This window comes from Seriola aureovittata, chromosome 14 (assembly GCF_021018895.1).
Source record: "Seriola aureovittata isolate HTS-2021-v1 ecotype China chromosome 14, ASM2101889v1, whole genome shotgun sequence".
Taxonomy (NCBI): Eukaryota; Metazoa; Chordata; class Actinopteri; order Carangiformes; family Carangidae; genus Seriola; species Seriola aureovittata.
Window position 1 is genome coordinate 4,310,926 of NC_079377.1, and position 26,575 is coordinate 4,337,500.

At 44.8% G+C, this 26,575-nt stretch overlaps 1 protein-coding gene across 10 annotated transcripts in view; it reads right to left on the reverse strand.

Annotated features, from left to right (window-relative positions):
* LOC130180953 (sorbin and SH3 domain-containing protein 1) overlaps window positions 1-26,575 on the reverse strand; it is a 43,138-nt gene that overhangs the window by 5,335 nt on the left and 11,228 nt on the right. For 3 of the 10 annotated variants that reach the window (XM_056394638.1, XM_056394630.1, XM_056394637.1), the window contains exons 4-25: window positions 26,310-26,426; window positions 25,482-25,588; window positions 25,170-25,311; window positions 24,962-24,991; window positions 22,185-22,327; window positions 21,607-21,667; window positions 21,390-21,464; window positions 19,665-19,700; window positions 19,415-19,517; window positions 18,052-18,166; window positions 15,677-15,760; window positions 11,415-11,464; window positions 9,281-9,459; window positions 5,795-7,264; window positions 4,575-4,639; window positions 4,211-4,381; window positions 3,512-3,558; window positions 3,046-3,160; window positions 2,671-2,796; window positions 2,351-2,545; window positions 1,674-2,195; window positions 915-1,010 (exon numbers count right to left, since the gene is read on the reverse strand). In XM_056394638.1, the coding sequence (XP_056250613.1) occupies window positions 915-1,010; window positions 1,674-2,195; window positions 2,351-2,545; window positions 2,671-2,796; window positions 3,046-3,160; window positions 3,512-3,558; window positions 4,211-4,381; window positions 4,575-4,639; window positions 5,795-7,264; window positions 9,281-9,459; window positions 11,415-11,464; window positions 15,677-15,760; window positions 18,052-18,166; window positions 19,415-19,517; window positions 19,665-19,700; window positions 21,390-21,464; window positions 21,607-21,667; window positions 22,185-22,327; window positions 24,962-24,991; window positions 25,170-25,311; window positions 25,482-25,588; window positions 26,310-26,426 (4,049 nt within the window). Of the gene's footprint in view, window positions 1-914; window positions 1,011-1,673; window positions 2,196-2,350; window positions 2,546-2,670; window positions 2,797-3,045; window positions 3,161-3,511; window positions 3,559-4,210; window positions 4,382-4,574; window positions 4,640-5,794; window positions 7,265-9,280; window positions 9,460-11,414; window positions 11,465-15,676; window positions 15,761-18,051; window positions 18,167-19,414; window positions 19,518-19,664; window positions 19,701-21,389; window positions 21,465-21,606; window positions 21,668-22,184; window positions 22,328-24,961; window positions 24,992-25,169; window positions 25,312-25,481; window positions 25,589-25,698; window positions 25,833-26,309; window positions 26,427-26,575 lie in introns of those variants that run through there. The other 7 variants (XM_056394632.1, XM_056394639.1, XM_056394635.1 and 4 more) reach the window with 7 other exon arrangements.

The following is a 26,575-nucleotide window of genomic DNA, read 5'->3' on the forward strand; positions in this document are numbered from 1 at the left end:
AAAGCCCCCACATCCTGTTTCTTTTAATGGATTAATCAAATAAGATATAACGTGAATTACTGAGCTTCAGACGTGCCGGTCTATGCCACTAAGCTGGCTGCTGCCTTCAGCTTCATACTCAACAGACAAACATGAGAGTGATATTGATCTTCTCATTTCCCTTTAAGCAAGAAAACCAAACTGTGTCTATTTGCACCAAGGTGAAATCATTGTAATCGTCTGCCAGGCGCCTGTTAAACACCACTACAGCAGAAAGGCTTTAGGAGGCCAGGTGAGACAGTATTCTCTTAGTAGTTTTAGATTATTTTTTATTATATTCAGTTTTCAGTCAGAGTCTGTTTAAGTTTAGGCACCAAAACGACTTGGTTAAGTTTAGGAAAAGATCAAGGTTTGGGTTAATAGACCCTTTCACAATGTTAACCATGTGTTAGAAAACCTTTCTGCTGGAACTTCTCACTGCAGTGGTCCAGCAGAGCCTAAAACCTGGGTATAAAAAGCCACATTGGCTATCTGCCCCAGGTGCAAATAGCATTGTTGACTACAGCCACCTGGGTGCTTGTCTCTCCCATGCTATATGCACCTGAGTATAAATAGCCACATTAGCTATCCACCATGGGTGCAAATAGCATTGTTAGCTACACAAACCTGGGTGCAAATAGCATCTGCTAATTTTATTTCCCCAAAATATCGACCTATTCCTTCAATAGGAAAGGAAAGTCCTCCAATAGCTCACATGTCTAACATGTAAACAGAAGACACGGTGGGAGTTAAAGATGATGACAGTCAAATGGATCGTTGGAAGTGATGGGTTGTAAAGTTAAACAGATAATGAAGTCACTTTACAAACTTTACAAACTTCACATTATTTTTGTAAATCTCCAACGGAGACCCAAGGAAACTATGTACCACCTTACCGCAAATGAGTTTACGTTGTTGTTATCCTGGATGTCAAACAGCATCACAGGGCTTCTGGAGCTCCGTCCATGATGGTCGACCTCATTCCTCAGAAACTGCAACAAAAACATCACATCAGCCTGGACGTTTCAAAAGTAAAGCTTTTCTCTGGCGGCAGCACCTCATATCCACCTGCTGTAAATTCTTGTCATACTTCAGACACAGTCTTCCTTGTAAGTTTTGAAATAGAAGCCAACATGTGAAAACCATAAATACTCACTAATAAATATGTCACTGTCCTAAATAAACCTCCAACCTCCAATGTCATCCATGTTATGACACCTCTGAACAGAACAACAACAACATGCAACCATATGCTGAGTTTTATGAAGACAAAGTAACACGAGCTCGCATATAAATAAATCCAGGAAATGCAAGCACGATAAGCACGGTATCTCCTCTCACAGTCCTTTACAGTTACGGGGAATCTGAAACAGAGCTATATAAAACAGACACACTGTAAATTTGCATGTTAGTAGAGCACACAACAACATGCAGACTTGCAGCCTTGAGCAGTGTGACGAGGTTTAACTTATTCTGCCTTTACTAAACCAGCAGATTCACCCTCCAACGGGCTCAAATCAACTTCAGGTCAAATCTACGAGTTAGTCACGTCTTCACTTCTTCACCAAACTCTGTTTTAGGGATCAAACTGTGGCTAAAAGCCCATGTTCCAGAGTGAGCCTGAGATGCAACACCACACACCATGCAGAAGATACCTCTGCAGGGCTATTTCGCCTGCTGCCCGGGGCTGCGCGGCCCCTGTCCCCCTCTGTGCCATCCCCCTCTGTCAAATCCTTCTCCCCCCTCAGCCAGCCCTCCAGCACCGGCCCGCCGCAGGGGCTGACGCTGCGTGAGAGACGTGGGGAGGGAGGGGAGAGCAGGAAGTCCTCTCCCTGAGGTGGGGTGAACGTGAGGAAGGGAGTTGTGGAGTTGGGTCTGGGAGGGTAAGGCGGGGGTAAAGGGGAGGCAGACGGGGAGGCCATGGGGGAGACGCAGTATGGGCTGCCGGTGATGGGAGGCACGGGGCTGGCAGAGTAAGGCGGGGGCAGGTACTCGCCGCAGCGGTAGGACACGGTGGGCAGCGGCGGCAGGGGAGGGGTGGGGGCGGCAGGAGGGCTCCCTCCTCCCACGGTCAGGGAGATCCACTCAGAGGAGACAGCGTGGACCTCAGGGGACACGGAGCGGCGGGGGGAGCGAGGGAGGGGTAGAGGGGAGGTGGTCAGGCGATTACGATAGAGCTTTACAGAGCAACATGATGAAGGAGATGGAGACAGAGGGAAGAAGAAAGGATGAGAGACAGAAAAGGAAAATGAAAGATGAAACAAATTGAAACAAAAATTGAAATGAAAGGTGTTTTTTCTGGATTCAGTCCCGTCCGGCTCAGAGTCCTCACCTGTGGAGAAGCATTGGTGCTGCGCTGCGGTGACTGGCTGACAGGAGGGTCGGGATAGTCCACCCCGTTCTTGACGCGGGGTCTTCTGTGCACCTCTACGTAGGTGACGGGGAAGATGCCTTGGCGGTTGGTGCCTGCGATTTTGCCTTCGTACCAGTTCTCATCAACTCTACGGATTAGCGTGATCCTCTCCCCCTGCACATGTTCAGAACATCGAAAATACATAATGTTCAGTTGGATAAAGGTTCAGGACTAATGACAAAAGCGTTAAAGTATCAGTGTTAAGAAAAAGTTAGTTTTGATTCATTCCCACTGCACACCTTTCTGAAGGACATCTCCACCACTGTGTCCCCGTTGAAGTTGAACCGAGCGACAGCCTCTCCATATTCCAGCACCTGCACCGGGGCACTTTTCTTTGGCTGGGCTTTCTCTGTGGGGGGGAGGAGCTGCACAACAAGACAAATAACAAAACTGACAATCCAAGAAAGAAAAAAAAATGATTCAAATTTTGGCTGGGAAAAATAGTACTATGTAAAATATCTTTAAAAATGCAGTAACAGAGGGCAAAGAAACTATTTCTGTCAAAAATATGAATTACTATGTCCTATATATTTTATTAAACAACAACGTCTGCTGCCAGCCATCCTTCAAGAATCCTCACTGCGAGAACAGAGAGGCAGAGAGAAGCCACGCACCTCAACGTAACTTCGGGGGAAAATACCAACTCGTCCATGATGTTCCCCTTCATACCAGTTCTGATCCACCTGTCGAATGATGTACACGATGTCTCCCTTCTGAAACGGCAACTCTCTGGAAATGTTCCAAAGAGATTTGAGACTCATAAGAAATGGAATAAACAACAAACTGTTAAGAGTGTGATTTCATGCAGACTGTCTGTCTGTCACTGACTAACCTATCTGCTGACAGCACAGATGGTCACACTCTGGTAGCAGTTACATTGTAAATCTTTTCATTATGATTTTTCTCAGATTTTCTGGGCCCGCCTCTTCGTCAGCCACCACGCCAGTAATCATTAAAGTCATATCTACTCTGCTTGTAAGTAAACACACAGGGTGGAGGCTGGGTGGAGTAATGACTTCACTGTCGCACTGGATTGCAATAAACCGTATTTACATACGAATTCTGATCATTTCCACTTACTTTAAAGTTTCAGCTCTGAAGTCAAAGCGAGCCATGGCTGGAGTTCTCTGTGGAGATACAAAAAGGAAACTTGAGTCACTTTTATTGTAATATTACAACTACATGAATATTCTTCTCAGTGTTGTACTGAGTCAGTGAAAGTTTTCCAAAAGACTAAATTCTCTTCTGTCTCTCTTTGGCTGTTTTCCCCTCTGTGCTTTGTCATTTATGTATACGAAGGAAAAGATCCTCTGGCATTTGTTGTGAACTGTAAATCTGCCTGACTTGTCCTTTCCGTGCCCCCTCTGTACAGAAATATTCAAGCAATGGCAGGAATGATGTGCTTGTGACTGACTGGGTTACTTGTCCTCTGGAGCATGCCCAGTTAGAAGCTACTGTGGGTTGTTTACAGTCAGGCGTGTCGGGAGGCGTGTTGGGAGAGCAGGCACACCTTGGTAAACACAAGGGTGCAACTAATACAAGCTTCATGATCTAGATATACAGGTAGAGAACAGGCTGCCCTGTGGAAGTCTGCTCAACCACTCCTTCTATTACTGCTCGGAATATTTAACCCGGAGGAGAAAGCCATCTGTGTCTGCAAAAATCCTGCTGACAAGCCTTTGTCCCCCCCTCACCCCCCACCTCACACACAAACTGACACAGCATCTGTCATCTTCGCTTCCTGCTTACAGAAGGATAAGACACAGCCCTCTATTGTACCTCCACGCCTGATTTCCTCTTCTCCGCGTTATCTGTGATGTTGAGCAGGTCTCCGAAGCGTTCGTTAGTGATGAACTGGTGGTGCGTCGGGACAATGCCCGTGTGCCGCCTGGACGCCGTGTCGGCTTCTTCCTGTTCCCGCTTCAGCCGCCGCTGCTCCTCCAGGATTTTCTGCAAGCAGGAAACCATACTGAACTGCTTGTCCCCTCCAGATATGGGTCTCCTCTCCTCGTTTATTCATGTGACACAGTCTTTGTGATGTATAATATATGATTTCCTCATTCATAACACAGCTCTCTTCGCATAAATATCGACAGTGAGGTGTAATTAATGAAAGTTTGGCTTAATTGATGAGGAAGTTCACCTCTTTGTCTCCATGACGCCTCCGCAACACTTCGTCCTGGCTCTCCCCGTGAGCTGGGGACGAGTCTGGAACGGAAACAGAAAGAGGATTACACTGTGAAGCAATGTCCTCGTCAACCTCAAGGCAGATCACACTAATGAACGAAAATTTGCAATAATAATAATAAGATGATGATATTGCAGTCAATTCCTTAATCCTCCTCCTCCAGTGAACACAATCATAATATATAGGATAACTACTGTACAACCACGCATGCTTTAAATGAACACCAGAATCTCTGCAACACTAAAACAAAATGCACACACACGCACACACACACACGCACATATCCAAAAAGCCAAATGTAAATCCTGCATGCACATAGGAATGAACACAGAATGACCCAATGTGTGTTCATGAAAAAAGCAAAACAATGCAGGACGGAAAAATATGAAATCTACTGTATTTTGGCCAGAAGAAAATAAACATGACGTCATGGTTTTACTGATCAACCAACCAGCATCCATTAGTTTACTGAAGTTTCATCTTATTAGCTGTTATTTAAGTTGGCTTCCCACACCACCATAGATGGTGAGAAACAGCTATCAATGGTTCAGGTTTGTTGTGTCTGATGCTCCCAGTTCTGGCTGTTATGTTAAAAGACATCAAAACAGGAAACATCCCGTTTGACTAAAACAAACCTTTCATGGTGAGAGAATGAAAGATGGCAGATGTGAACAGTCCCCAAAAAGCAGAGAAAAATAAAATAAAATAGAAATACAGACATGGTGAGGCATCAATTTGAGAGAGCGTATGCAATGTTGTATCATAATATCCTGCTTAAACATTACAGATGAATGCTGGGATTGTAGTTTAAGGGAAGGCTTGCAGGGTCAAGATTTGATATGAAACACAGAGTACTGTCTGAATCAGTGTAATGCTTACGCAGGCTCTTGCACTCTCTTGCATACAACTCAAATCTGATGTCACGAGGAGATATATACGTTACCAAAGGCTGCCTGAACCTCCTACAGTGAGGTGTTTTGAAATGGAAGAGCACCAAACAGCACACTCAGAATGAGATGGAGGCTTCCCTGTCACTTTGTAAACACAGCACACAGACTAGAGATGGAGGGTGGCGGCGTCGCTTTGTGGAAGAAAAAGGGACACGAGGTGAAGAGAGAGTCGGGATAAATGAGGAGAGAGGAGGGTGACAGTGGTGAAGGGATGGAGATAGCCACCTCTGCGGTGAGCTGCCAGCGGCTGCAGTAGGTTCCCGTTGGCGTCCAAGCCCTGCCCGTTACTCAGGTGGTCAGTGTTGCCTCCTTCTCCGTTACCCAGCCTCTCCAAGACCTCCAGGGAGGACAGGCGCTGAGGGATCAGAGGTCTGAGCTCAGGGGACAGACTGCTGGGCCTCTGGGTGCCCATCGTCACCTTGGTGGCTAACAGGGTTCTCCGAGTCTGGTGGGGCTGCAGGTTCCTCCGTGGCCTGAAGGGAGCGGGGCCCATGAGGAAGAGGTTTCCAGGCAGGGTGGTCTTCTTCTCTAGAGGTGGGGGCTTCTCCTGTTGGCTCGTGGCTTGCTGCCTCTCGTGCCTGAGGATGGTGGTGAAGCGCGTGTAGGAGGCTGGGCAGGAGCCTTTGCATTTGCTGGGTTTGAGGAGGAGCTGGTGGTTGAGGTGGTGCAGGAGGTGGTGCTGGTGGTGGTGGTGGTGGAGATGGTTGTGCTGCGGGGGGGATGTTGTAATCAGGGCTACGGGACTCTTTGATGCACTGACATTTTGGTGGATCAGTTCCGGGGAACTTTTACTGAAGATCTGCTCGACCTCGGCCTCGGTGTTGGAGGGAGACTCAGTCCTGATGTTGTATCCGTCCTCTGAGGAGGAAGCGGCCTCCTCCACCGTCACACTGCTCGGTGACAGGGCCTCCTCCCCAGAGCTCTTGTCCTCTGCCTCCGCTGGGGAGCAGGCATCTGTCTGGGTGGCATCGGCCACCAGCAGGGACTCTGCTGACACCGCAGACGCCATGTAGAGGTGGGCGGGCGTGTGGTCGGGGCTATGGCTGTGGCTGGAGTGCAGGGTGGGCAGGGAGGAGGAGCGGCTGGGTGCCGAGCCGGTCCGCTGGATGATCATTTCAAACTCACTGACCCGCGACGACACCGCGTCCCGTGGAATGTTACCTCCGTCATCCCCCTCTGACCTTTCACCCCCGTCGGCCTTTGCCCTCTCAAAAAGGGAGGCCAGGCTCCGAACGCTGCCGTGGGGGCTGCAGCCGGCTGAGCTGGGCCTCTGGATGTGATGCATGCTCCTGTACAGGCTGGAAAACTCAGACGCGCTCCTCCTAATTGCAGGGGAAACATTCCTGAGGCCGTCCGCACACTCGCTGCCACAGCTGGACTTAGAGTCTGAATATTGGCCGCTCTCGCTTTCCTCTGCCCCAAAGTCCATGTGACATGGCCCTGTGTACAGATCCTCACAGCTGTGGGCCTTTGGGTGCCTGGCAGCTTTAGTCCTGCTCTCCTGACTGTCACCACTGGGTGGCAGCAGCTTGGGCTTGAACTTGGAAGGCAGGATTTGGGGTATGCAGGCTTTGGCAGCAGAAAGAGGCTTCTTACTCTTACACTGGTTACCTATTGCATTACTGGCAAGAACCGATCGACTATTTACAGAGGAGCAGGGTGAAATTATATAGCCATTCCCACCTTTATAATCCACTGGCAAGCATGCAGGACAACAGAATAAACAACATATTAGATTACAATGGTCACAGGTTCACACACATACACACTAAAACAGGCACATTTCTAGAGTAAAGACCAGGTTCTATCAGAAGTAGATGAGAAGAGGAAGCAGACTTGATGCAGTAAAACATCAAGTCAGATGAGGGTTATACTAACAGCATGGCACTGCAGTGAAGAAGTATGCTCTGTAAAAATGGAACATTTTACCATCTAACAGATTACTGCATTATTATTATTATTATTATTATTATTATTAATATTAATATTATCATCACTGTAAACAGCAACAAAACAAGTGAAACTTAAAGTTTTAAAACAGCAATATGCCATGAAATGTTATGTAATGTTGGCCGTCTTCAAGGAAGTCTTACCACTAACATGTTTTTCCTGTTTTTTCATGTTAGGGCTGAAACTTTTCTACCATATGACTGCTGCATGTCCCTTTCAGCCTGCTGCATACAGCGTATTCTCCTCCTCCACTTTTAGCAATTAGGCAGGCAGCTGCAGTGATAAATGGCCTCTGGCACCACTGTTAATACATACATTGCTCCGCTACACGGTTGTAAATAAAAAGTGTATCCTGACTCAACCTGACCAGTAAAATACGTCTTGTCAAAAACCTTGTAAATACTGGTTGTCAGGTCCTGGCTGCAGCAGTAGGCCTGTGATAGCGCTACAGATGGAGCCGGGAAATGACACAACACTTTCACATGCTGAGAAACGCTTCTGTAACATGAGTGACCCATCTGTCACAGTCCTATCTGCCAGAAAAGCAAACACAGTGAGGAAGTCGACGAGATATATTTTATCCATGGCATGTGGCGAGTGAAGAGTTACAATTCCAGTCACTAAAAAGCCCTGAAGCAGGTTCAGCGCTTTAAAGACACAAAGATTAATACAGATATTTTTATTTCACGAGCACAAGACTCATGACGCAGTGTTTGGTTCCTAGCACTCTGCCGTTCCTTTGGTCTCGTCTACACTTTACCTTGTGTGTAGTGAACTGTAAGTGACTGTAATGATCAAGGTGGTGCCTCTGGCAGGAGGCTAATGAAAGAGCGTGCTAGTCAGTTGACTGGAGTGCCAAATCCATTTACTGTGTCTTTCCATAGTTCGACTGGATAAAAGCTAAAACAACAGCAACCCTGATTGTATCTGTGTCCCAGGACTGCTGACATTAAAATACTCATATTTAGTCAATATGGTAGTTATTATTGTGGAAATAGTCTCTAAAGTGACGTCTGCTGTGTGTCTTTCCAGATGTAATGTAATGACATGTATTGGGTCACACTGTCCCTTCCTTTCTCTTCCTTACATCTCCCCTCCTCTCCTCGGCCATGTGCGCAGGCATTCCAGCCCCTGACCTCACACTGACAGCTGACTTCCTCATGCCTGCCCACCCTCTGTGTCCCTCCTGTTTATCTCACCCATGTCTGGCCGGGTTGAGAAAAGCAGAGCCCTGTTTATCGTCCCTCCTCATCCATCCCCACTCTGGCCCTCCGCTCCCTGGCGCTGGAACGCTCTGGAGACTTGCCCTAAGCCTGCCTAGCGACTGGCGGCTCACAACTGGAGCAAGAGTAGGGGGGAAAGTCCCCAAGGTTAGCTTCCATCGACTTAGCAAGACAACCTCACTCCCTCCGTGAGTTTTCCAAAGCAGATGGCCAGTACATGTCTGATGAAAACATCCATGGCATCAATAATAAATCAAAAGCTGCTGAGGGGATGAATGCTGCGAGGTGATTGGCCAATGCTGTGAGGTCTGGGAGCAAAGAAAATGTGTGGATTCCAACAGAAAGGTAAACGGAAACACATGTATCCCTGTCTGACAAATCCAACGGTCCAACATCAGCGTCTGTAACTCATCGGTTCTGTCTCAGCAGGAAAGGCCTTTAATGGCCCTCCGTCCTGTCCAGCCCCACATCCACATACACAAACATACACACACCTTCCATTTTACTGGCCACATATGTAGAGTGGCTGCCATCCTACCTTTAGAGGAGGAAGAGCTGCCATGGCGCTTGTTTAGAGCCCGTAGACCTTGTAAGGGAATGTCGCCGCCCTCCAGGACGGCCTTGTAAACATGGCGGTCGCATTCTGGAGCCGCAGGCTCGCTCGTGGATGATTCTGTGTCCTTCTCCACCTCGCTGTGTCCAGACTTGCTCGAGGAGCTAGACAGCGGTGAGAGGAACGCAGACAGCTAATTAAACACAGTCAAATTCACTCAGAGGAGTTGTGTTACATGTTTTTATGATAAACAGAGGCACACAAATTGGGTAATGAGCTGTCATATGGTTTTTATTTAGCATATCTTGAGGTAATTCCTTTCTTCGCAGACTTGTGGGAGACAAAATAATCAGAGACAGAAAAAGTCAAACTTGAGAAAGAAAGTGCAGAATTTGAAGGCTGATGTTGAGAGAAGCCTCTGGCTTCCACACATCTCTTGGCATTGCAGAGAGGCCAACAGAACCGATTTCTATAAATATTCTCTGAACATTCCTGCATGGTGCATCAACGCCTGCCATGCACCTGTAGAACTCTCAGGTTTACTCTGTCACCCTGCTCATGTGTTACTCACGCTGCTCCTCTATTTGCACAGACAAACATGGTCATTAAACTGACAGACTCCATTATCTTATAGGGCAAATATAAAAACCCGCACAAACTGCGTTCACTGGGTTATTTTCCAAAATGTGTTTTACATCTGCACCGTTGACAAGTCAGAGTTTTACAAGCTTTGCACAAATGTATGGCTACATTACTCTCCCCGTTCCCTTCCTCAACAAGAAGCTCTTTCATAGCTGTGAGAAAAAAAAAAACATGTGCACTGCTGACTGCAGAGAGTCATTAAAATCATGTTGGGACTAGGTTTCGTACAAGAATTCACATAAATGCTCTACAGGAAATGTAGAGCACAGGAGCCATGCAAGATTTAAGAGGAGTCTCCTGGGGGAGTGCGGCAGTCAGCACGCTGCTAATGTTTATCTGGAGTGATGAGGAGGTCTTTGAGATGAAAGTTTGCATTACTGAATTCACTGATTGCTGCAAGTGAATTATGACGACGGCTTCTTTAGTGAAGCTTAAAATCTTCCATAGACTTCCATAGCTTTTTCTGGCATTTTCTAACTGTCATGCACACACAGTGGGCGTCTAATCAACATGCACATCTACTTAGAGGTTCATTCATTCACCTAATGACGCTGCACAGGCACATGTGGTTTTTGCATTTTCCAAATATCATTTTGACGACCAAATGTCTCCATTTTCAAACAGACCCCAGAGAAAAAAAAACAAACATCCTGCCCTAAACATATGTTCCTCTGAAGGAAGTCAGTTTATGACTTGAGTTTTCCTTTGAAAAGTCTGAGTGAACCTCCACCACTACTTCATCAGGAACCCCCTTTCCGTTCAAAATTAACAACAAAGCCATTGATTAAAAAGTTTGGATTGGGAATCTCTTTTCAAATACTTGGCCATGATGACATAATGATCGTAGCAGATGGAAAGAAATGGAGAGAGACGTTTATTTTCCCTGGACTGCAGCGTGAGACAGACAGCGAGCGGCTCAGTCCTAAATTCCTTACATTTTGCTACACAGAAAAAAAATTATAGAACAGGTCAGTCTCAGAAGACAAAAACAAGAGTGATGAAGAGCTTGGTGAGATTTGTCTTAACGTGAGTGAGCATCATCCGTCATTATCCAGCCGCTGCTCTTCGCTCCATTCACACACCCATTCAGAAGTAGATAACGGTTTTTAAGTTATGCAGCAGCTGGGCGACTTCCCTCTATCCCAGTGACATCCAGGTTGCTGTCTTTAAATAAATCACCACATAGCACCCATGTCTCCACACTACAACCACCCCCCCACACCCCCCTCCCTAAAAAACACCATGAAACACACACAGAGGACACACTGTTCTGGTAGCTTTTTGCCTTATTAACAGGATCTCCTCAGGAAGCAGGAGTCTCCCTGCTGTAGGCGGGAGACAGAGCTCGACAGGGTGGAGAAATCTCTCACTGACATTTATCCTCATAACATGGCTTAAATAATCATCTACATACTGGAAGAAGGAAGCGAGATTTAAAGCACAAGTATCCAAATAGGAAGGAGAAGCATGGACTTACTACTGCTGCAGGTCAGGGGCTGTTTCCAGGGGGCTGAAAGAGGGGGCACTCTGCAACAAACCAAACAAAGAAGTCATTGATAGATCCACAGGAAGGTCTCCTCCAGCTAGAACAGAGGCAGGAGCATTAGCTATGGCCAGATTCTCTCTTCTCTTCCTCTCTGCCGTTCACTCGCTGCTCTGGGTTTCTGCCTCGAGCACCCGGGGTTCTTAGCCTCTCTGGACTGGTCTTGGCATGGAGGGAGTAAGCGTGTGTTTTGGCCTGCATGCAAGTTGGAGAAAACAAGCGGCAGTGAGGAGAGAGGGGGGTGGGGGGTGGGGGGTGGGAGTGGGCGTGCATCGGTCAGGGGGCGCCCATGCGGGGAGGGGGCTGTCATAGGCTCAGCCAATGGGCTGCTGTGTTCCCGTGAAGCCGTCTCTTTTGTCTGGTATTGAGTCACTCTCATTACCAATGGACCAGACCAGGGGACAATTAACCAGCTGGTGGTGCAAGCAGGCCGAATTACACACACACACACACACACACACACACACACACACACACACACACACACACACACACACACACACACACACACACACACACACACACACACACACACACTTGACACTCTATCACACAGTCAGAGTTCAAAAGAGGCACAAACGCTTCCTCACAAAGTGAAGAATACAGTAAAACATTTTTGTTGAAGAAGCATAATTATAACAATGTTATAAAGACACAGAACAAAAACATAAAGCAGAATACATAAATAAATGTTTAAAGGAGTATAAGGGTAAAGGTAGTTGTTATTTAGGAGCAGATATTATCTTCAAACACACGGGGTGGTCACTCAGGGTGGTAGCACCCACTTGCATTTTGAATGGTTTAGGGCCAACTAAATTTAGCCCGCTGTTTCTGTTGCTTTCCTCTTTTCCAACGTCACAGCAGGTAAAAATAACAGACGTGACACGGGCACTATGAATAAGAGCGCAAGTGTTGTTTGCAAATACGATTGCACAATCCTCATCCCAGCCAGCCCTGCCCTGCCCTGCTGTTAATACCACGTCCACTTCCCCTCGGCGCGGCCAAGCCTCCCGCTTCCCACACCGATGACCAGACAAGGAGCATTCTCCGCAGCTCATTTGCCACAACATGCCTTTCCACTTAGTTGCCAGGGCAGAACTATCATTAATAACCTATCAGAATAAATGCCTATCTTTATAAGAACAGAACATCAGGCTGGCAGGTCTGTAGCTGGGTCTATTTATAAAGCCAAATGTTCCATGTCGACTTGGAGAACACGCCAGTGTCATTGAATAATCTGCAGCTCTTCCTTGTGCCGGTATGTCTTGTGTCCCCCTCAAATCTGATATCGGGGGAGAAGATAGTGTTCTCTGACACCCCTGGGTAATTGGGCTTACACAAACACACACACACACACACACACACACACACACACACACACACACAGCGTGAGTGGAAAGTAAACAGGAAAAAAGCATGGGCGGCTTATCTGGAGTAAAGGAACGGAATCTTAATCTGGTTATTTACAAGATGCCTGATTAGTGTCAGTTTATGTGAACTTTCCTTTATACAAAAGGGCAAAATTGTACAATTTCAAACTAATCCTACACTCATATCACTTAATATCACATTACTCTCAGAGTTGCATAACTTTTTTTTATCCACCTTATGGAATAAAAGGGTGAAACAGAAGACAGGGGCAGGGAGATGCTAAAAACTGGTTATCAGATGAAGACACACAGAGCATCACATAAAGCACCAACAGTGTGAAGTGTCTGAAGCTGTATATGGTGATGAATGAAGGCCTCGGTGAGTCAGTGGCACACCGATGACAACGTTTCTGCAGAATTTCCTGTGCATGTTTCCTAACAGGTGTCCCTGGCTGCTCAGAGCTGCGGCTCCTGTGTGCCGCTTTCATATTCAAAATAGCAGTCATGAGTAGGTCATGGTAACATGAATCCCATTCTTTCCAGCACCTTATTTGTGTTGATATGTTCTCATGAAAACAAACAGCTCCCCCAGTGTGAGGGGCCTGTTATAGCCACGCGCGCCCCTCGTCTCATCTCCGCTAAATGCTTAAAGGTAAAGGTTAAGTGTATAACAGAGGTTAAATATGAAAGCACAATGAGCTGGCAGGCTTACGGAGTTGCCTCCTTTAGAATATGTCAGGTGGTAGGGGGAGGCTCTGTGTAACTCAGCGCTGAGACAGAGTGGCAGCGGCCCCCTCGTCAGCATGTGCTCGACAGATGGAGTCACTCTGTCGGTTACAGGGGGCCAAAACGCTCTTCCTGACCATAGCTATGTGTGGAATTCCAGCTCCAGCTCCGGCATCGATGAGCCTGAGTTTCTGTCACCGGAGGTGTTTCCAGGCTCCTGTTGAACCTAGAGCTGGTTAATATTAATCAAGAGGACCATTACTGGGATTATACACAGGTGTCACTCTTACTCGGAGCCTATTAGGTGACTATAAGAGGCTGCTAGTGGATGAGTAATGATGATTTGACGGGACAAGATGAAGAAGACGAAGAGAGAAACAGCGCAGTCTTCCTTACAGTGAGCCTGCTCTTTAGAGGTATTTGGTTGACAACTGGATAATTAGTGGCGTGAAACCACAAGAAGTTATAAAGATGAGGTTGAAAGATATAAGATGGAAGAAGTTTCCCAACATTATAATACTACTTCATTAGCAGAAGTGGTTCACCTCAGCACTTCAGAGGTTATTAATAAGAACAAGAGCTAAATGAACCAGAGCCAGAAAGGCCTCGCTCCACATTTCACTCCTGAGCACTATCGTTTTTGCGGGACTTCCAGCCATATCTCTCCTCTCGTAACACACAGAGAGAGTGACTACTGATATGTCAATCAAACCCCAATGAGCCAGTGTGTCTGGCCGAGCCTTAAGGTCAAATCCTGCACATACCAGGTGCAGCTTTAGAAGTGACTTTGACATTAAACAGGAGCCAGTCATCAAGCCCAGCTCATCTGGCAAACATCCAGGCTGCCATGAGACAAGAGTCGGCCGCCTCCACGGCTAAACCTCCTCCACATATACACTAACCTGGAACGGGAGACTCTGCCCCTGCGTCTGGCTGATGCTAGGACATGACCTCATGTCGTAGTCAGCGGTGCCACCTCATATGATCCAGGGTGTGGTGGTGGTGTGGCTCTGACTGACAGAGAGCGAGGAGAAGCAACATCTGTTTGTGGGCAGCCAGTGCCGCAGTTGTCTGGTGCCATCTAAGACCTGAGGCATGGATTTGTCATGACACTGTATACCGCTTCAACATGCCTGCACCACTTTGGATATTTTGGTAAATCTGCTAGATGGCAGACGGGCAGCAATTATTATTTCAAGGGCCTGGGATAATCCTGGAGCCCAGGACTCGCGCGGACTGCAGGCTCTCCAAGTGAAGAGTGACTTCTAGATGAATCACCCTGTCAAGGCCTCCGGCTTATGATATGAATTCTAGTTGGCAGGGAGCATATGAAAGTGAACGAAACAAAGTGTTACTCTTGGGTGTTGAGTCAACGGCATTGGAAGAACAGGGATGGCAAGAGATCACAACATCCTGTTGTAAGGAAAATATGAATGTGATAAACTCACAACAGCCCTTTAATTGGTCCCCGATCATGGACACCTGTGCTACTACTGGAGTGCAATAAACCCTGATCAATAATCAGCCTTATTAAATATTAATGATCTAAATTGCAGAGGGATAGAAGCCACAGCTAACATCAGGGGTCAGAGTGTTTTTGTTGTGCTCACTCAGCTTCACAGATACAAATAAACCGCTGAGAGATACTTTTGAAGACGGCAAAAATAGATCTCAGTCGACTGTTTTAGCTGGGGGACAAAATCCTTTTAAACTGTATGTGGTGACGATGAGGGATGACAGCAGCTATATCAAGTCCTTTGGAAAAGGTTTGCTTGCAGATATATGCGTCCAGGAAAATGGTTAAAAAAAAAAGTTACGATTATGATGAAAAAACAGGATCGTAACAGAGGTTGGTCTCATTAAGCCACGTTGATGGGACACATAGCAGTAAATTTAGTTCAAGACGAAATAAATTTTCTTATGTGCAGGACCAATTAAAAAGAAAATGATTCAGTGCAACATTGCAGGTGAGAGTGGGAGTAGAAACTGAGAGTAGTCCTCACAGACAGACACAGGTTGTTTAGCCATTATTTGAACACGGATGTTATCGCATGCAATGAAATACAATATACTGTCACTTTAAAGACAGCGACCACTTACCGCTTTGTCAAACTCCATCTCTGAAAAGAATTTATACCAAGGCTCATTCTCTAAATCTACATCTTCCGGACTTACATCCTGAGTCTAGGGGGCATGGCAACAAGAAGAGGAGGAGAAAGACAAAGAGAAGACAGTTCAGACAGCACAGAAAATACACACCTGAGCTCATGAGCCAAATGTTTCTATCCAACACCGTAAATGATCAGTGAGATCGCTGTAGGTCTTCTCACTGAAGAAGATACCTGTTGGTTTCTTTATGACAAGTACATTAAAGGATGGGTTCACATTTTTTTCCAGTCTTTTTTAAAGGGATAGTTTGATATTTTTGGAAAAATGTGATTTCTTGCTGAAAGTTAGATAAGTCGATTGATACCACCGTTATATCTATGATAAATATGAAGCTGCAGTCGGCAGCTGGTTAGATTAGTTTAGCATAAAGAATGGACTTGGCTTGAGACGATCTTTTATGTAATATTGCTGCTGTTCAGTGGCGACATTTATACTTGAATACATTTATACGCTTATACCTGAAATTTAAAATACAATAATATAATTATATATGATTAGTGTATTATAACCCCACACCCCTGTGATAATATCGTTTATCACGATGTTTGGGCTGGACTGTATGGAGATGTTAAAGTTGGGATATGGACAAAACCTTGACTGGAGACAAGGGGAAACGGCGAACCCGGCTCAGTCCAAAAGTAACAAAATCCACCTACAGGTACCTCTAAAGCTCCCTATTTAACATGTATCATCTCATTTTAATCATCTGTACAAAAACCCAGAGTCTTGTGCTCACTCCAGGACGTCTCCACTGCTAAGTAGTCATCTGGCACATACCTCCTTAAACAAACTAAATTAAACATGTCAGTTATTGAGCTTTAGAGGTATTGACAGGTGGATGCTCTTACCTGGCTAGCTGTTTCTCCCTGTTTCCAGTGCCAAGCTAAGCTAAGTGGCATCAATCTTCTCATCTACCCCTGGACAAGAACGCAAACAAGCATATTCCCAAATATCAAACTATTCCATTTATACAATACTAACACACCGACATGAACATTAAGAAAGTTACAGGCCGCTGTAATTATCCCTCCTCTGCAGCTCAGCAGTAAAACACTGTCCGATGAAATACAGAGGGAATTTTATACAAAACAGATTTTAACTTTGGCTGATACACAATCTATTCAGCTGCTAAAGCCGTCAAATTAGCTTCAGCTGAACTTTTGAGAGCAAGCTGACATCTCTTCTATTCAACTGTTTGTGTATGGAGAGGAATGTGCTGCAAAATACACTTGAAAAATCTGAACCTGTCCTTTAAGCAAGTGTTTTACACACAAAGTGCCGGTTATTTAATGTGAACGATATGTTTACAGATTTTATTTTAATCTATCTAATCAACAGACACAACTGATAATGACCAATAAAACATGCAAACTCATTTCTGAGCTGAAATATAACATATGCTGTAAATATTTTGGAAGGTTTACAGTAAGTAAGTGACAACACAACTTTAAGCAGGGTCAAAATAATGGCCCTAATGCAGAAAATGACCAGCTACAGCACCACGGACACTGACCTATCATAACTGAGCCTGTAATTGAAAAACAGCAGAGTCCATTATTTTACAGTGGTCCCAGGATGAAGTAGAGCGAACTGTAATGAGTGTGTTTGTTGGCTCTGGGATCGGGCCAGATCTTGGCTAACAACATCTATTAGCTTGATGTAACTGAGTATTTGACAAACAATCATTACATAATCAACAAACTACTTAATCACAATACTGAACCTCCCCATGTCTTCTAATTATGTAAGAGGGAAATATAAGGAACTTGAGACCTAAATGTGCTCTCTTTTTGGTAAATATTACAGTGAATATCAAGGCAGCGGCTACCAGTTCTCTACTATATGTAGCAAAGCTTATCCAGACAAGACAGCCCTCAAGGACACTGAATATTGTTGCAGCATTTGATTCAACACAAAGTGTTAAAGCTAGAAACGAAAGTATGAAAACACACAGGATCCAGGTTTTGTGTGCTGGCTGGGATCCTCTCACACCCAGCTGATTCAGCCCAATAACCTTAAATTGAAGACAGGAAGACAATGGCTATCCTTGTAAGTGATACTCCCCCCGCTGCCAGGCAGGATCATCTGTCGCCGCAACAGGACACCCTTTTGGAATGTGGTGCACATGGCGATTCAGGCTGCACATACATCGCCTCATCGGAAGCTGCCACCCGGGAGCTTAGATACAGAGGTGGCGGGTGGGTGGGTGGAGGGGGGGGGTTAGATGGTGTGTGGAGTGGGGGACAGCTCACACGACATGCACACAGAAAGAGAGAGAGAGGCAAACAGGCAGGCGGCTAGCATACCGTTCTCTCCAGCTTCAGCACCGACGATTTCCCCGGCTCGTATTCAAAGATGCTCTTGGGCTCGGCGCGGTACTTCCTGGTGTCTACCTTTTTATCCGGGGGCTCCCACTCGTTCCTGTGGAGAGGCGGGTGTCAGGGAGGGGTGGTGATGTGGGATGGGAGAGAGCCAATCCTTATCAAGTAGTCTCCATGGCAACCGGCATAGGCTAAGATGTTTTTTTTTTTTTTTATTTAAACATGACGTCTGTCCTCATTATCCCTGCCCTCTCTCTCTCTCTCACTCTCTCTCTCTCTCTCTCTCTCTGTCTCTCTGTCTGTCCCTCGCTTCCTCTAATGATGGTATAACTGAAAATCCAATTCACGGTTAAGCCAAATCAGTAATTCGATCAGGTAAACTAGATTGGACCCAGTGACAAAAAACAGAGCGCCTCATTTCCCCAGAGAATTTCTTAATATACAGGCAACGCTTAAATTACTGTTGAGTAAAGCACTGAAGTATGACTCTTAAATAAAAAACATTCGATTGATCTTACACCTTCTTTCACCACATCAGAAAATAACAACACCTTTTTATGAATGAAATTCTTAAGGAGATCCAGCAGCAGCGTTTACACCCCTAAATACATAACCGCTGAGGAAGGAGGAAGGTCAGACATCCACATGACATCTGCAGCTCTGGTGGGAAACCGTTTATCCTCTATCACCTGTTCTCCTTCATCACTCTATCACTCATTTCTCTAAGAGCAGATCATCCTGTGTCAGTGCTGACGTGTGTGTCTGTGTGTCTGTGTGTGTGTGTGTGTGTGTGTGTGTGCGTCTGTGTGTGTGCGTCTGTGTGTGCGTGTGTGTGTGTGTGGAGGGATGAGTACTAATCCCACTTCATGTAAAGGACATAGCAGTGGAGGCCACAAATTATAAAAATTAAAATTAAAATTAAAATTAAAAGAGAGCTCAGACAGAAAGGCTAAATGTCTTCCTTGCTCTGCCATGCACGGCCATGTTTAGTTACACTTACCACTGCTGTGTATAAACAAAGAACAAATACAAACTGTTTATCACAAGACACATTTTTTTTTTCTGGAAGTAACGTTAAAGTCGCACTGAGAGAACATACACATTATAAACACTGATCTACCATCGCAGCCACAGTTTTATATCTATGGGAACGCTGCCTGTTAAAGAAGCAGACACAAATAGGATTGTTCATCTTATCATATGGTTATATAATCTTCATAACCTGTTCTTTAACGTATTCTGGGTTGTAAACACCTCCTCTTAATAGTTCTGTGCTTTTGTATTAAACATCACAGTGAATGTCATAATAAGAGGGTTGGAGCAGATGGAGCAGATGGAGGTCACTGACCTTTTGGCAGTGGGTTTGAGGGAAGAGGAGCGTGCTGGCACCGGCATCGAGCGGCCTCTTGAATCGACCTCGGCGTCACTTTTTGAGCGTGGGACAGCTCTCACTGAAAATGGGCACATACAGTAAATATTGACAATGTTGAAGTGTGAGAAAGAGAGAGTGCTGAACGTCGTCTTGGAAATACTAATGATAGATGGCATACATTTTAAATTAGTTTCTTATGCTTATAATGCTCAACTCCAGAACTCACCGTCTTCCAAGTAACCAAAGGGAGTGGGACCGTCATCTGAAAGAGGCGGACATCAATCAAAAGTTATTTATTATCATTTGTAACTCTGTCTACCTCTGCTATTTGAAAAGTAATGAACGTAGCAGAATGCTAAATTATTCAAAGGGCTTTAAAAACACGTTTTCCTGTGTTTGTCCTCCCGCCTCACACCTTCCATTAGGCCAGGCATCAAATTAAATCAAAGTGTGTCAAATCAAAGCGTTTTACAGGAAGCATTACTGGGCTAAAACAGGATCTGAGCATCGATGAGCATCAAGGCTCTGAATAAGTAATGCACTGTAAAGCAAGAACGCCACAGCCACAACAGTCAGAGTGATCTCTGTATGAGTTGCATTTTATCTGTGAGATCAAATTTACAGTCAAATCAGTCACAACTACGCATGGAAGTCGTGTCGAGCTGAGACTGGGAAAGAAGAGGTCTGGGAGCTCTTTCCCTCATTCTGCGAACTTCCTCCTCTGAAATGAGCAGATCCAAAACCCAAACCGTAAACCATCCCCCAAACCATAACCAGCCATCCAGAACTTAAACCCAAACACTAATTGGTGAGGCTTATAATGAACAACAATCACTCTGAAGGTTGTGTACAGCCTGCACTCAGCACAGGACAGTCCACAACCTCAATGCAGGACTGCAGCAGCACCTGGTGGTGACAACCCTACACTACATCTAAGGTACACTAAGCTACAGTCTCATCATGCTCATGAATTAGCATCTACAAATAAGACATTTCTAATATTAGATGTTTGACAGAAATAGAAAGGCCAAGTTGTTAAGTTACAAGCAAAGTTGTTACAGTATAGTATATAGTATAGTTAAGTAGAATGACACTACAAGGCTTCGTGCATCCTCCTTGTCAACACACTGACATCAAAGAAAATGTGTCCAATCTGTGGCAACAATAATAAGAAGGTTCAGTATATTCTCATATAAATATACTAAGTGAGTTTTACCCATGTCTGCATGCTGGGATGTACTGGCTGTTTAGTGTTGCATAATCATTGCATTAAAAGTCTGTCAGTCCATTTAAGAGTGACTGTGGTGTATAATTGTATGTTTTCATGTTTTGGTAGAGGGGGGCTACACTTTTGTTTAAGTCTGGATCACAGATTGGGATCAAGTGTTCTTGTGCCACTCAGACCATGACATCTGAACAATATCAGGATCAGCACGAAACTTGCAATGTACTTAAAACAAATGGAAATAGTTGCTCTACTGCGCGGAGTGGAAGGAAAAGGTCCCATATTTTATAAAGTGAGATCTCCATGTTTTTTTTGGTTATACAGCAGACCACCTTAGGACTGTGAAACTATCAAAGCCTCAGTCCACAGAGAAATGCACACAGCCTGTTTTCAGAAACTGAGCCTTAAAACCAGCCGTCAGGACTTCTGTAATGATGTCACACCAAAGCAGTCACTGCAGAGGCAGACCCTCCTCTCCTCTGATTGGCTCACTGACTTGGGTTCTTAAAACCACTAATATATCTTCTTATGGATCAACACTTCAAATAAAACACAGGAGAAGTATAAAATATGGGACCTTTAAATCCTTTCAAATACTTTGGAGGTTATGTGGTTTTGTACTTTACACGAGATCAGTATGACAGATTGAACACAGCTAAAGTATTTGAAAGGGCCCAGGATGGCTGCAGATTAGTAGAGCTAACAGTAGTTACTGCCATCGGATACCTTTTGATTTCATGTGAATGTCAAAGTTCTCAGGGAAAATGTAGGTGGGGCGGTAAGGGTTTTCCTCAATAGGCTCTGAGCACAGTGATGGAGAGACAGAGCACAGCGTGACATAACATACAAACACATATAAGAACATACACAAGCCACCAACAGAGAAACGTGACAGGGAAACATGATCAAACATACAGGAGTGGAAATGATGATAAACTCTTACCAGGTATTTTGTGTATCTGTTTGAACATTGTCTTATACCAGTCTTTGGACTTTTCAGTGTTCTGAAATTTAGATGTGGACATTTTTCATTAACAACAAGTCAGACTGTCAGACAAATATTTCTTCTCCAAGCAGGAGTAGAGCAGGTTCAAGTGTATGGTTTTGGCAAGGCATTTTGTCTTGTCAAACACAGGTCTAACTAATGACTTTAATGTTGGCTGCGTTCCATTAAGATGTGTCAGTTCCAGGGCTCGAGTACTGTCTATGCTTGCACCTTAATGGAACAGAACCATCATTAATGTAAATTAATTAGTTACACCTGTGGTTTTCCTGTTAGGATACATCAAAAAATATCTCCTACAAGACATGATACATCTGTTTCTAATATAATTATAAAAATAATTCTCAAATCAGCATGAAACAACTACATAATATTGCAAGAATGCATAGGAATGTTTGACTGTAAGAAATCTTTTTGCTCCAACGTCAAAGACCATTGTGTTGTATGAACAAAACAGCCTTTAAACTTCTGCAGTCAGTTGATAAGGTCTTCATCTGACATTAGGTTTCGTCGCTCACCCGTACAGGCACAATGGGCTTGTTGAGAGGACTGAGGACAGGGGAGTGCAGTGATAGTCGCAGCCTCTTCCCGTCCATATCAGGGACTGGACTCACTGAGTCTCTGCCAGGATCAGGGCTTTTGTCCCTTTCTGGGGATGGGTCTGTAAATTGAAAAAAAAAAAAAAAAACCTGTAAGCCAGACAAAACGTTCACAGCACATTTTTTAGCAAAATGACATATGACACATAGGCCAGGTTCAGTTAGGGATCTGGTGTGAAGGCCAGACTTCATAAGATTTACAGGGGACATGGACAGCACTAAATAAATGTGGGCAATAACAAACACATATTTTCACATGCTCCACCCCAATTAGTTGCACCTGTGTCTTGTTACCTGCTCCCCCTGCGTATTATTCTGTGTTGCCCTCTTTCTTTGACAGTTTGTCTGCTCAGTTCCCTTCGATGGTTCCTCCTGTTCTCGTGAGTGTCTTCTTTCATTTGAGTTTTGCTTTCCTTCAGTTTTTGCATCATCTGCCTGTAAGCCATTTTTGTTTATTAAATCACCCTCTTTGCTACTACAGCGTAGTGGGATACTTTAAAGTGAGACTGTTATTTTTGCTGAACATCAACCACTGAGGCTGCAAGTGATATTCTAATGTAAAGCTAAATGCTAATACCTGCTGTAAGAGTGGTACAAGTGGAGAAGAGTCCGTCTGTAATAGTGCAACATCTATTTAAAGTTAGCTAACGTTAGCTAATGTTAGCTAACATTAGCCATTAAGGCTGTAGCTGCTCCTGAGTGTACTGAATTAAGTAAGGGTGTGTTTAATAGCTGGTGAATTGAACTGCTCATTACAACCGTAAGAGGGAGACTTGTTGTACATTACGTTCAGCAGACTTTCTGACCCATCCTTAATATAATTGGCTCGACCTGTGCTTCTTCCTGTTCTGAACATTCAAAATGTCTGCTGTGACAAAAGGACTGTTGTAATGGTGTTTGTGCAAAAGTGGCATGATATCAACAAATGACAAGCAAAACAAGTGTGTGTGTGTGTGTGTGTGTGCGTGCGTGCGTGCGCGAGTTTTTGTATGTGGGTGGCAGATCATTATAACGAACCCACATGGAGAATCTAAGGACATTTTGTACATAATATAATAAATATAATTCAATTGCTCCTTTTCTGTCACAGATTACGTTTTGTACCACAAAATAAAAAAAATAGCTAGTGAAACAATTACAATACAATAACTAAAATATTATTGCTTTATTTAATATACACCTGGAAAGTGAGACCAACAGGTGATTTGTGAAGCTAGCAGTAGAATAAGCATCTACAGCACTAACAACAACAACAAAACCCCTTAAAACAACAGTGCTATCAGGGAGTACTTTATAATTAGCCCAAATGATACAACTGCAAACACTGCAGTGCCACAGTAAGCAAAGGAAGGGATGTGAAACACCTATCAGCATCTGTAATGTAATCTTATACATTTCTAACATCCTGTTGTGATCGTTCTGCCCCCCCCCCCCCCCCGCTGAAGCGGAGGCTCATACACAGCTGCAACCAACATCCTCCAACCGCTGTACCCACACAACCACTCCACTGCAAAACAAGATTACGTAAACTGTCAGTGAAATGATTTGCCAGGACGTCCCTCTGGCAAATCCTCTTCCCTGTTCAGCCGTGGAAAACACAGGTTTCCCTCAGCTCACCGCACTAACGGCCCCCGCACCACTCTGCAGTCTGTACAGTGATGTTAAAGCAAAAGTGAGGTAATCCTTGTTAAACATGGAGGACTAGGTGGTTCACTGCAACCACGGACATTTGCACGTTCAAGTACTAATGCTTAAAATGTCACTCACAGACAGTCACGCTGCAGTGAATGTACCGGATCAACTCCAGAACCTCACTGCAGCACGGCAACATGAAGTCAATTGTCAGTTTTCTGTGCAGCGTTTTTGTAACAGACAACAATGTAATCCTAATGTTAATCTAAACTGACATATGCCTGGCTTCTCATGAGTATTTAAGATAATACAATCAAGCAGGGAGAGCGAGTTAGAGACAATGACAGAGAGCAGACGGGCCAAGATGAAGGTGCAGGGAGAGGGAGAGGAGGAGGCCAAATCAGCCAAATGTGACACTCTACTTCCAGGAGAAATGGTTTAAAGATTACACTGGTCTCCGTCTCCTCAAAGGGTGTGCTCTGTTTCTATTGTGCTAAATACTCTGCAACACAAAAGTCAGCTTGTATCAAAAGCAGATTCAGCGTTTGTCAAGACCGGCTTTCAGGATTCAGGAGCCAAAGCCTGTTGATGTGCAACTTTCGTGTGAGCTTGAAAGCCAGGAGAAATCTTAATGATGAACAGACCGTGCCCACATGCATCATCAATCAATACGGGTCTGCAGACTCTGGTTAATACTTGCCCCAAGATCATGTTCACCAAAACTGTCCTCTGGGTTTTGAGGTCCATGTTGTAGGTATTTGTGGCGCCCCCTATGGGTCGGGTTTTAAAGGCTGTGGTAGGCCTGTTCCCAAACATGACTGAAAACATCTACTACCTATTGGACTCATGTTTGTTGGGAAGCATTTGTACATCATTTCCTCTTCTTGGGCCAAGTCTCTATCGCATTCCAGCTCACAGCAATTTGAGTTCTGGCATACGACAACCAATAATAATAATAATAATAATAATAATAATAATAATAATAATGATAATGAACCGGTACAAACACAGATTACACAGATAATTAGAAATATGTTAGAAATCATCAAGCCCTCAGTGCATACCTTCCAAATGAGAAAGATGCTTTTGCTGCTCTGTTGTGAGAGAAAGACAAGACAAGGACAGGACAGTGAAATGTGACTAAACAGTGAAGCACACCTGTGACAGCAGAGAGCAAGACAAGGCTAATGGATCACAGACAAGACACAGTAACAGTAAGACGTAGACATACAGTACAACAGTATGTTCATGACAAACTGACAAAGTGCTCACCTCTGTTGTGCTGCAGCAGGACTATGGTGGGGTTGACTATGCTCGTGCAAGGATACACAGAGCTGGGGTGCGATGACATACAGTTGTGAATGTCAGTGAAGGATGGAGCCCGGTTCTCTTTTATGCTTTCTGGTGAATTGGCCTGAAAGCGACAGAAAATACACAGTAAAATTCAACAAGGTTTTTCAAGAATTTCGCTGAAACTAAATACAGACTTCAAAATGAGGAGATCACAGTGTTCTTATAATTGTCAAACCACAAAGAGCAGACAAAACAAAGATCCAGTGTTAAATGGGGCAGAAGTAAACGTACCTGGCACCGAGTGTTGTTTACAGGAGGTAAATCAGCTGTGAGGCTGCTGCCTCCCTCAGCCAGTCCTGCTTTAGAGCTGTCTCCATTAATCTGACTCGTCCAGTCGCCTAAAAAGAGTCCAGAACACTCTCAGTTTGGCAGAATACAAACACAGAGGATGATACTAAAAAACACAGTATTTCAGTGAACTTATCACAGCAAACCAGAAACCCATTACATCTAATTGCTGATCAAATAAATCTCCATTTCTTTCTGTGGAGTGTGAATGATTTCTTTGGTGGTTTTCATGCTCAGAGTTGTTAATATCCCCTGGAAAGGAGGAAAAAAACGATTCTCCCACAATCTCTGAACTTTGTCATCAGAACAAAGCGCCCATTCACTGAGCTGCAAAGGCCGTTTGTTCCAATGGCCTTTCTATTCAGGCTCTACAACAATTAAAGCATCTCCCCAAAAGCCTTGGCCAGCCTCCAGGCCGGTTCCAATGTGCTGTACGCAACAAACAAGCCCACAGTCAAGGCCCCCTGCTCCAAAGTGCAGTGTGGGCAGGCCGCAACAAAAGAGCCCTTTGACGCGCTCATGAAAATATGAGCAATCGCCCTTTATCACCACTCTGAGTGTGCGCCGTGACTGAGCATAGATTTCAAAAACGTGGCGAGTTATATAATCCTGACATCAAAACAGAGCTGTGAAAGGCACGTGAGGAATTCTTATGATGAAGTGTTTGTTAAATGACAGCAACATTCACGACGTCCACATTCTGCAGCTGTTACTGCTCTCTAAATACTTTTTCATCATAAGGAGAGATGTGAGGAAACAGCTGTGACTTACTTGGAGCTGTGATGACGTTCGGCTCCTCACTGATGCAGCCCTCGTCATCTATGTGGACGAGGGTGGCCCTCAGAGTCACGACTCCTTTCCCTTTGCACACTCTGCTGGGGTCCAGATCTGCAGATATTCAGAATAAGAGTCTCACTTCCACAGCTCTTCATTGTTCGAGGCAGAGAAGTGTCATATTCTGTGTTGTCAGTGCACTCCTGCCTCAGAGGAGCTGCTGGGAATCCAAGTTATCGCTACCTCACGCCCCAAATGACCAA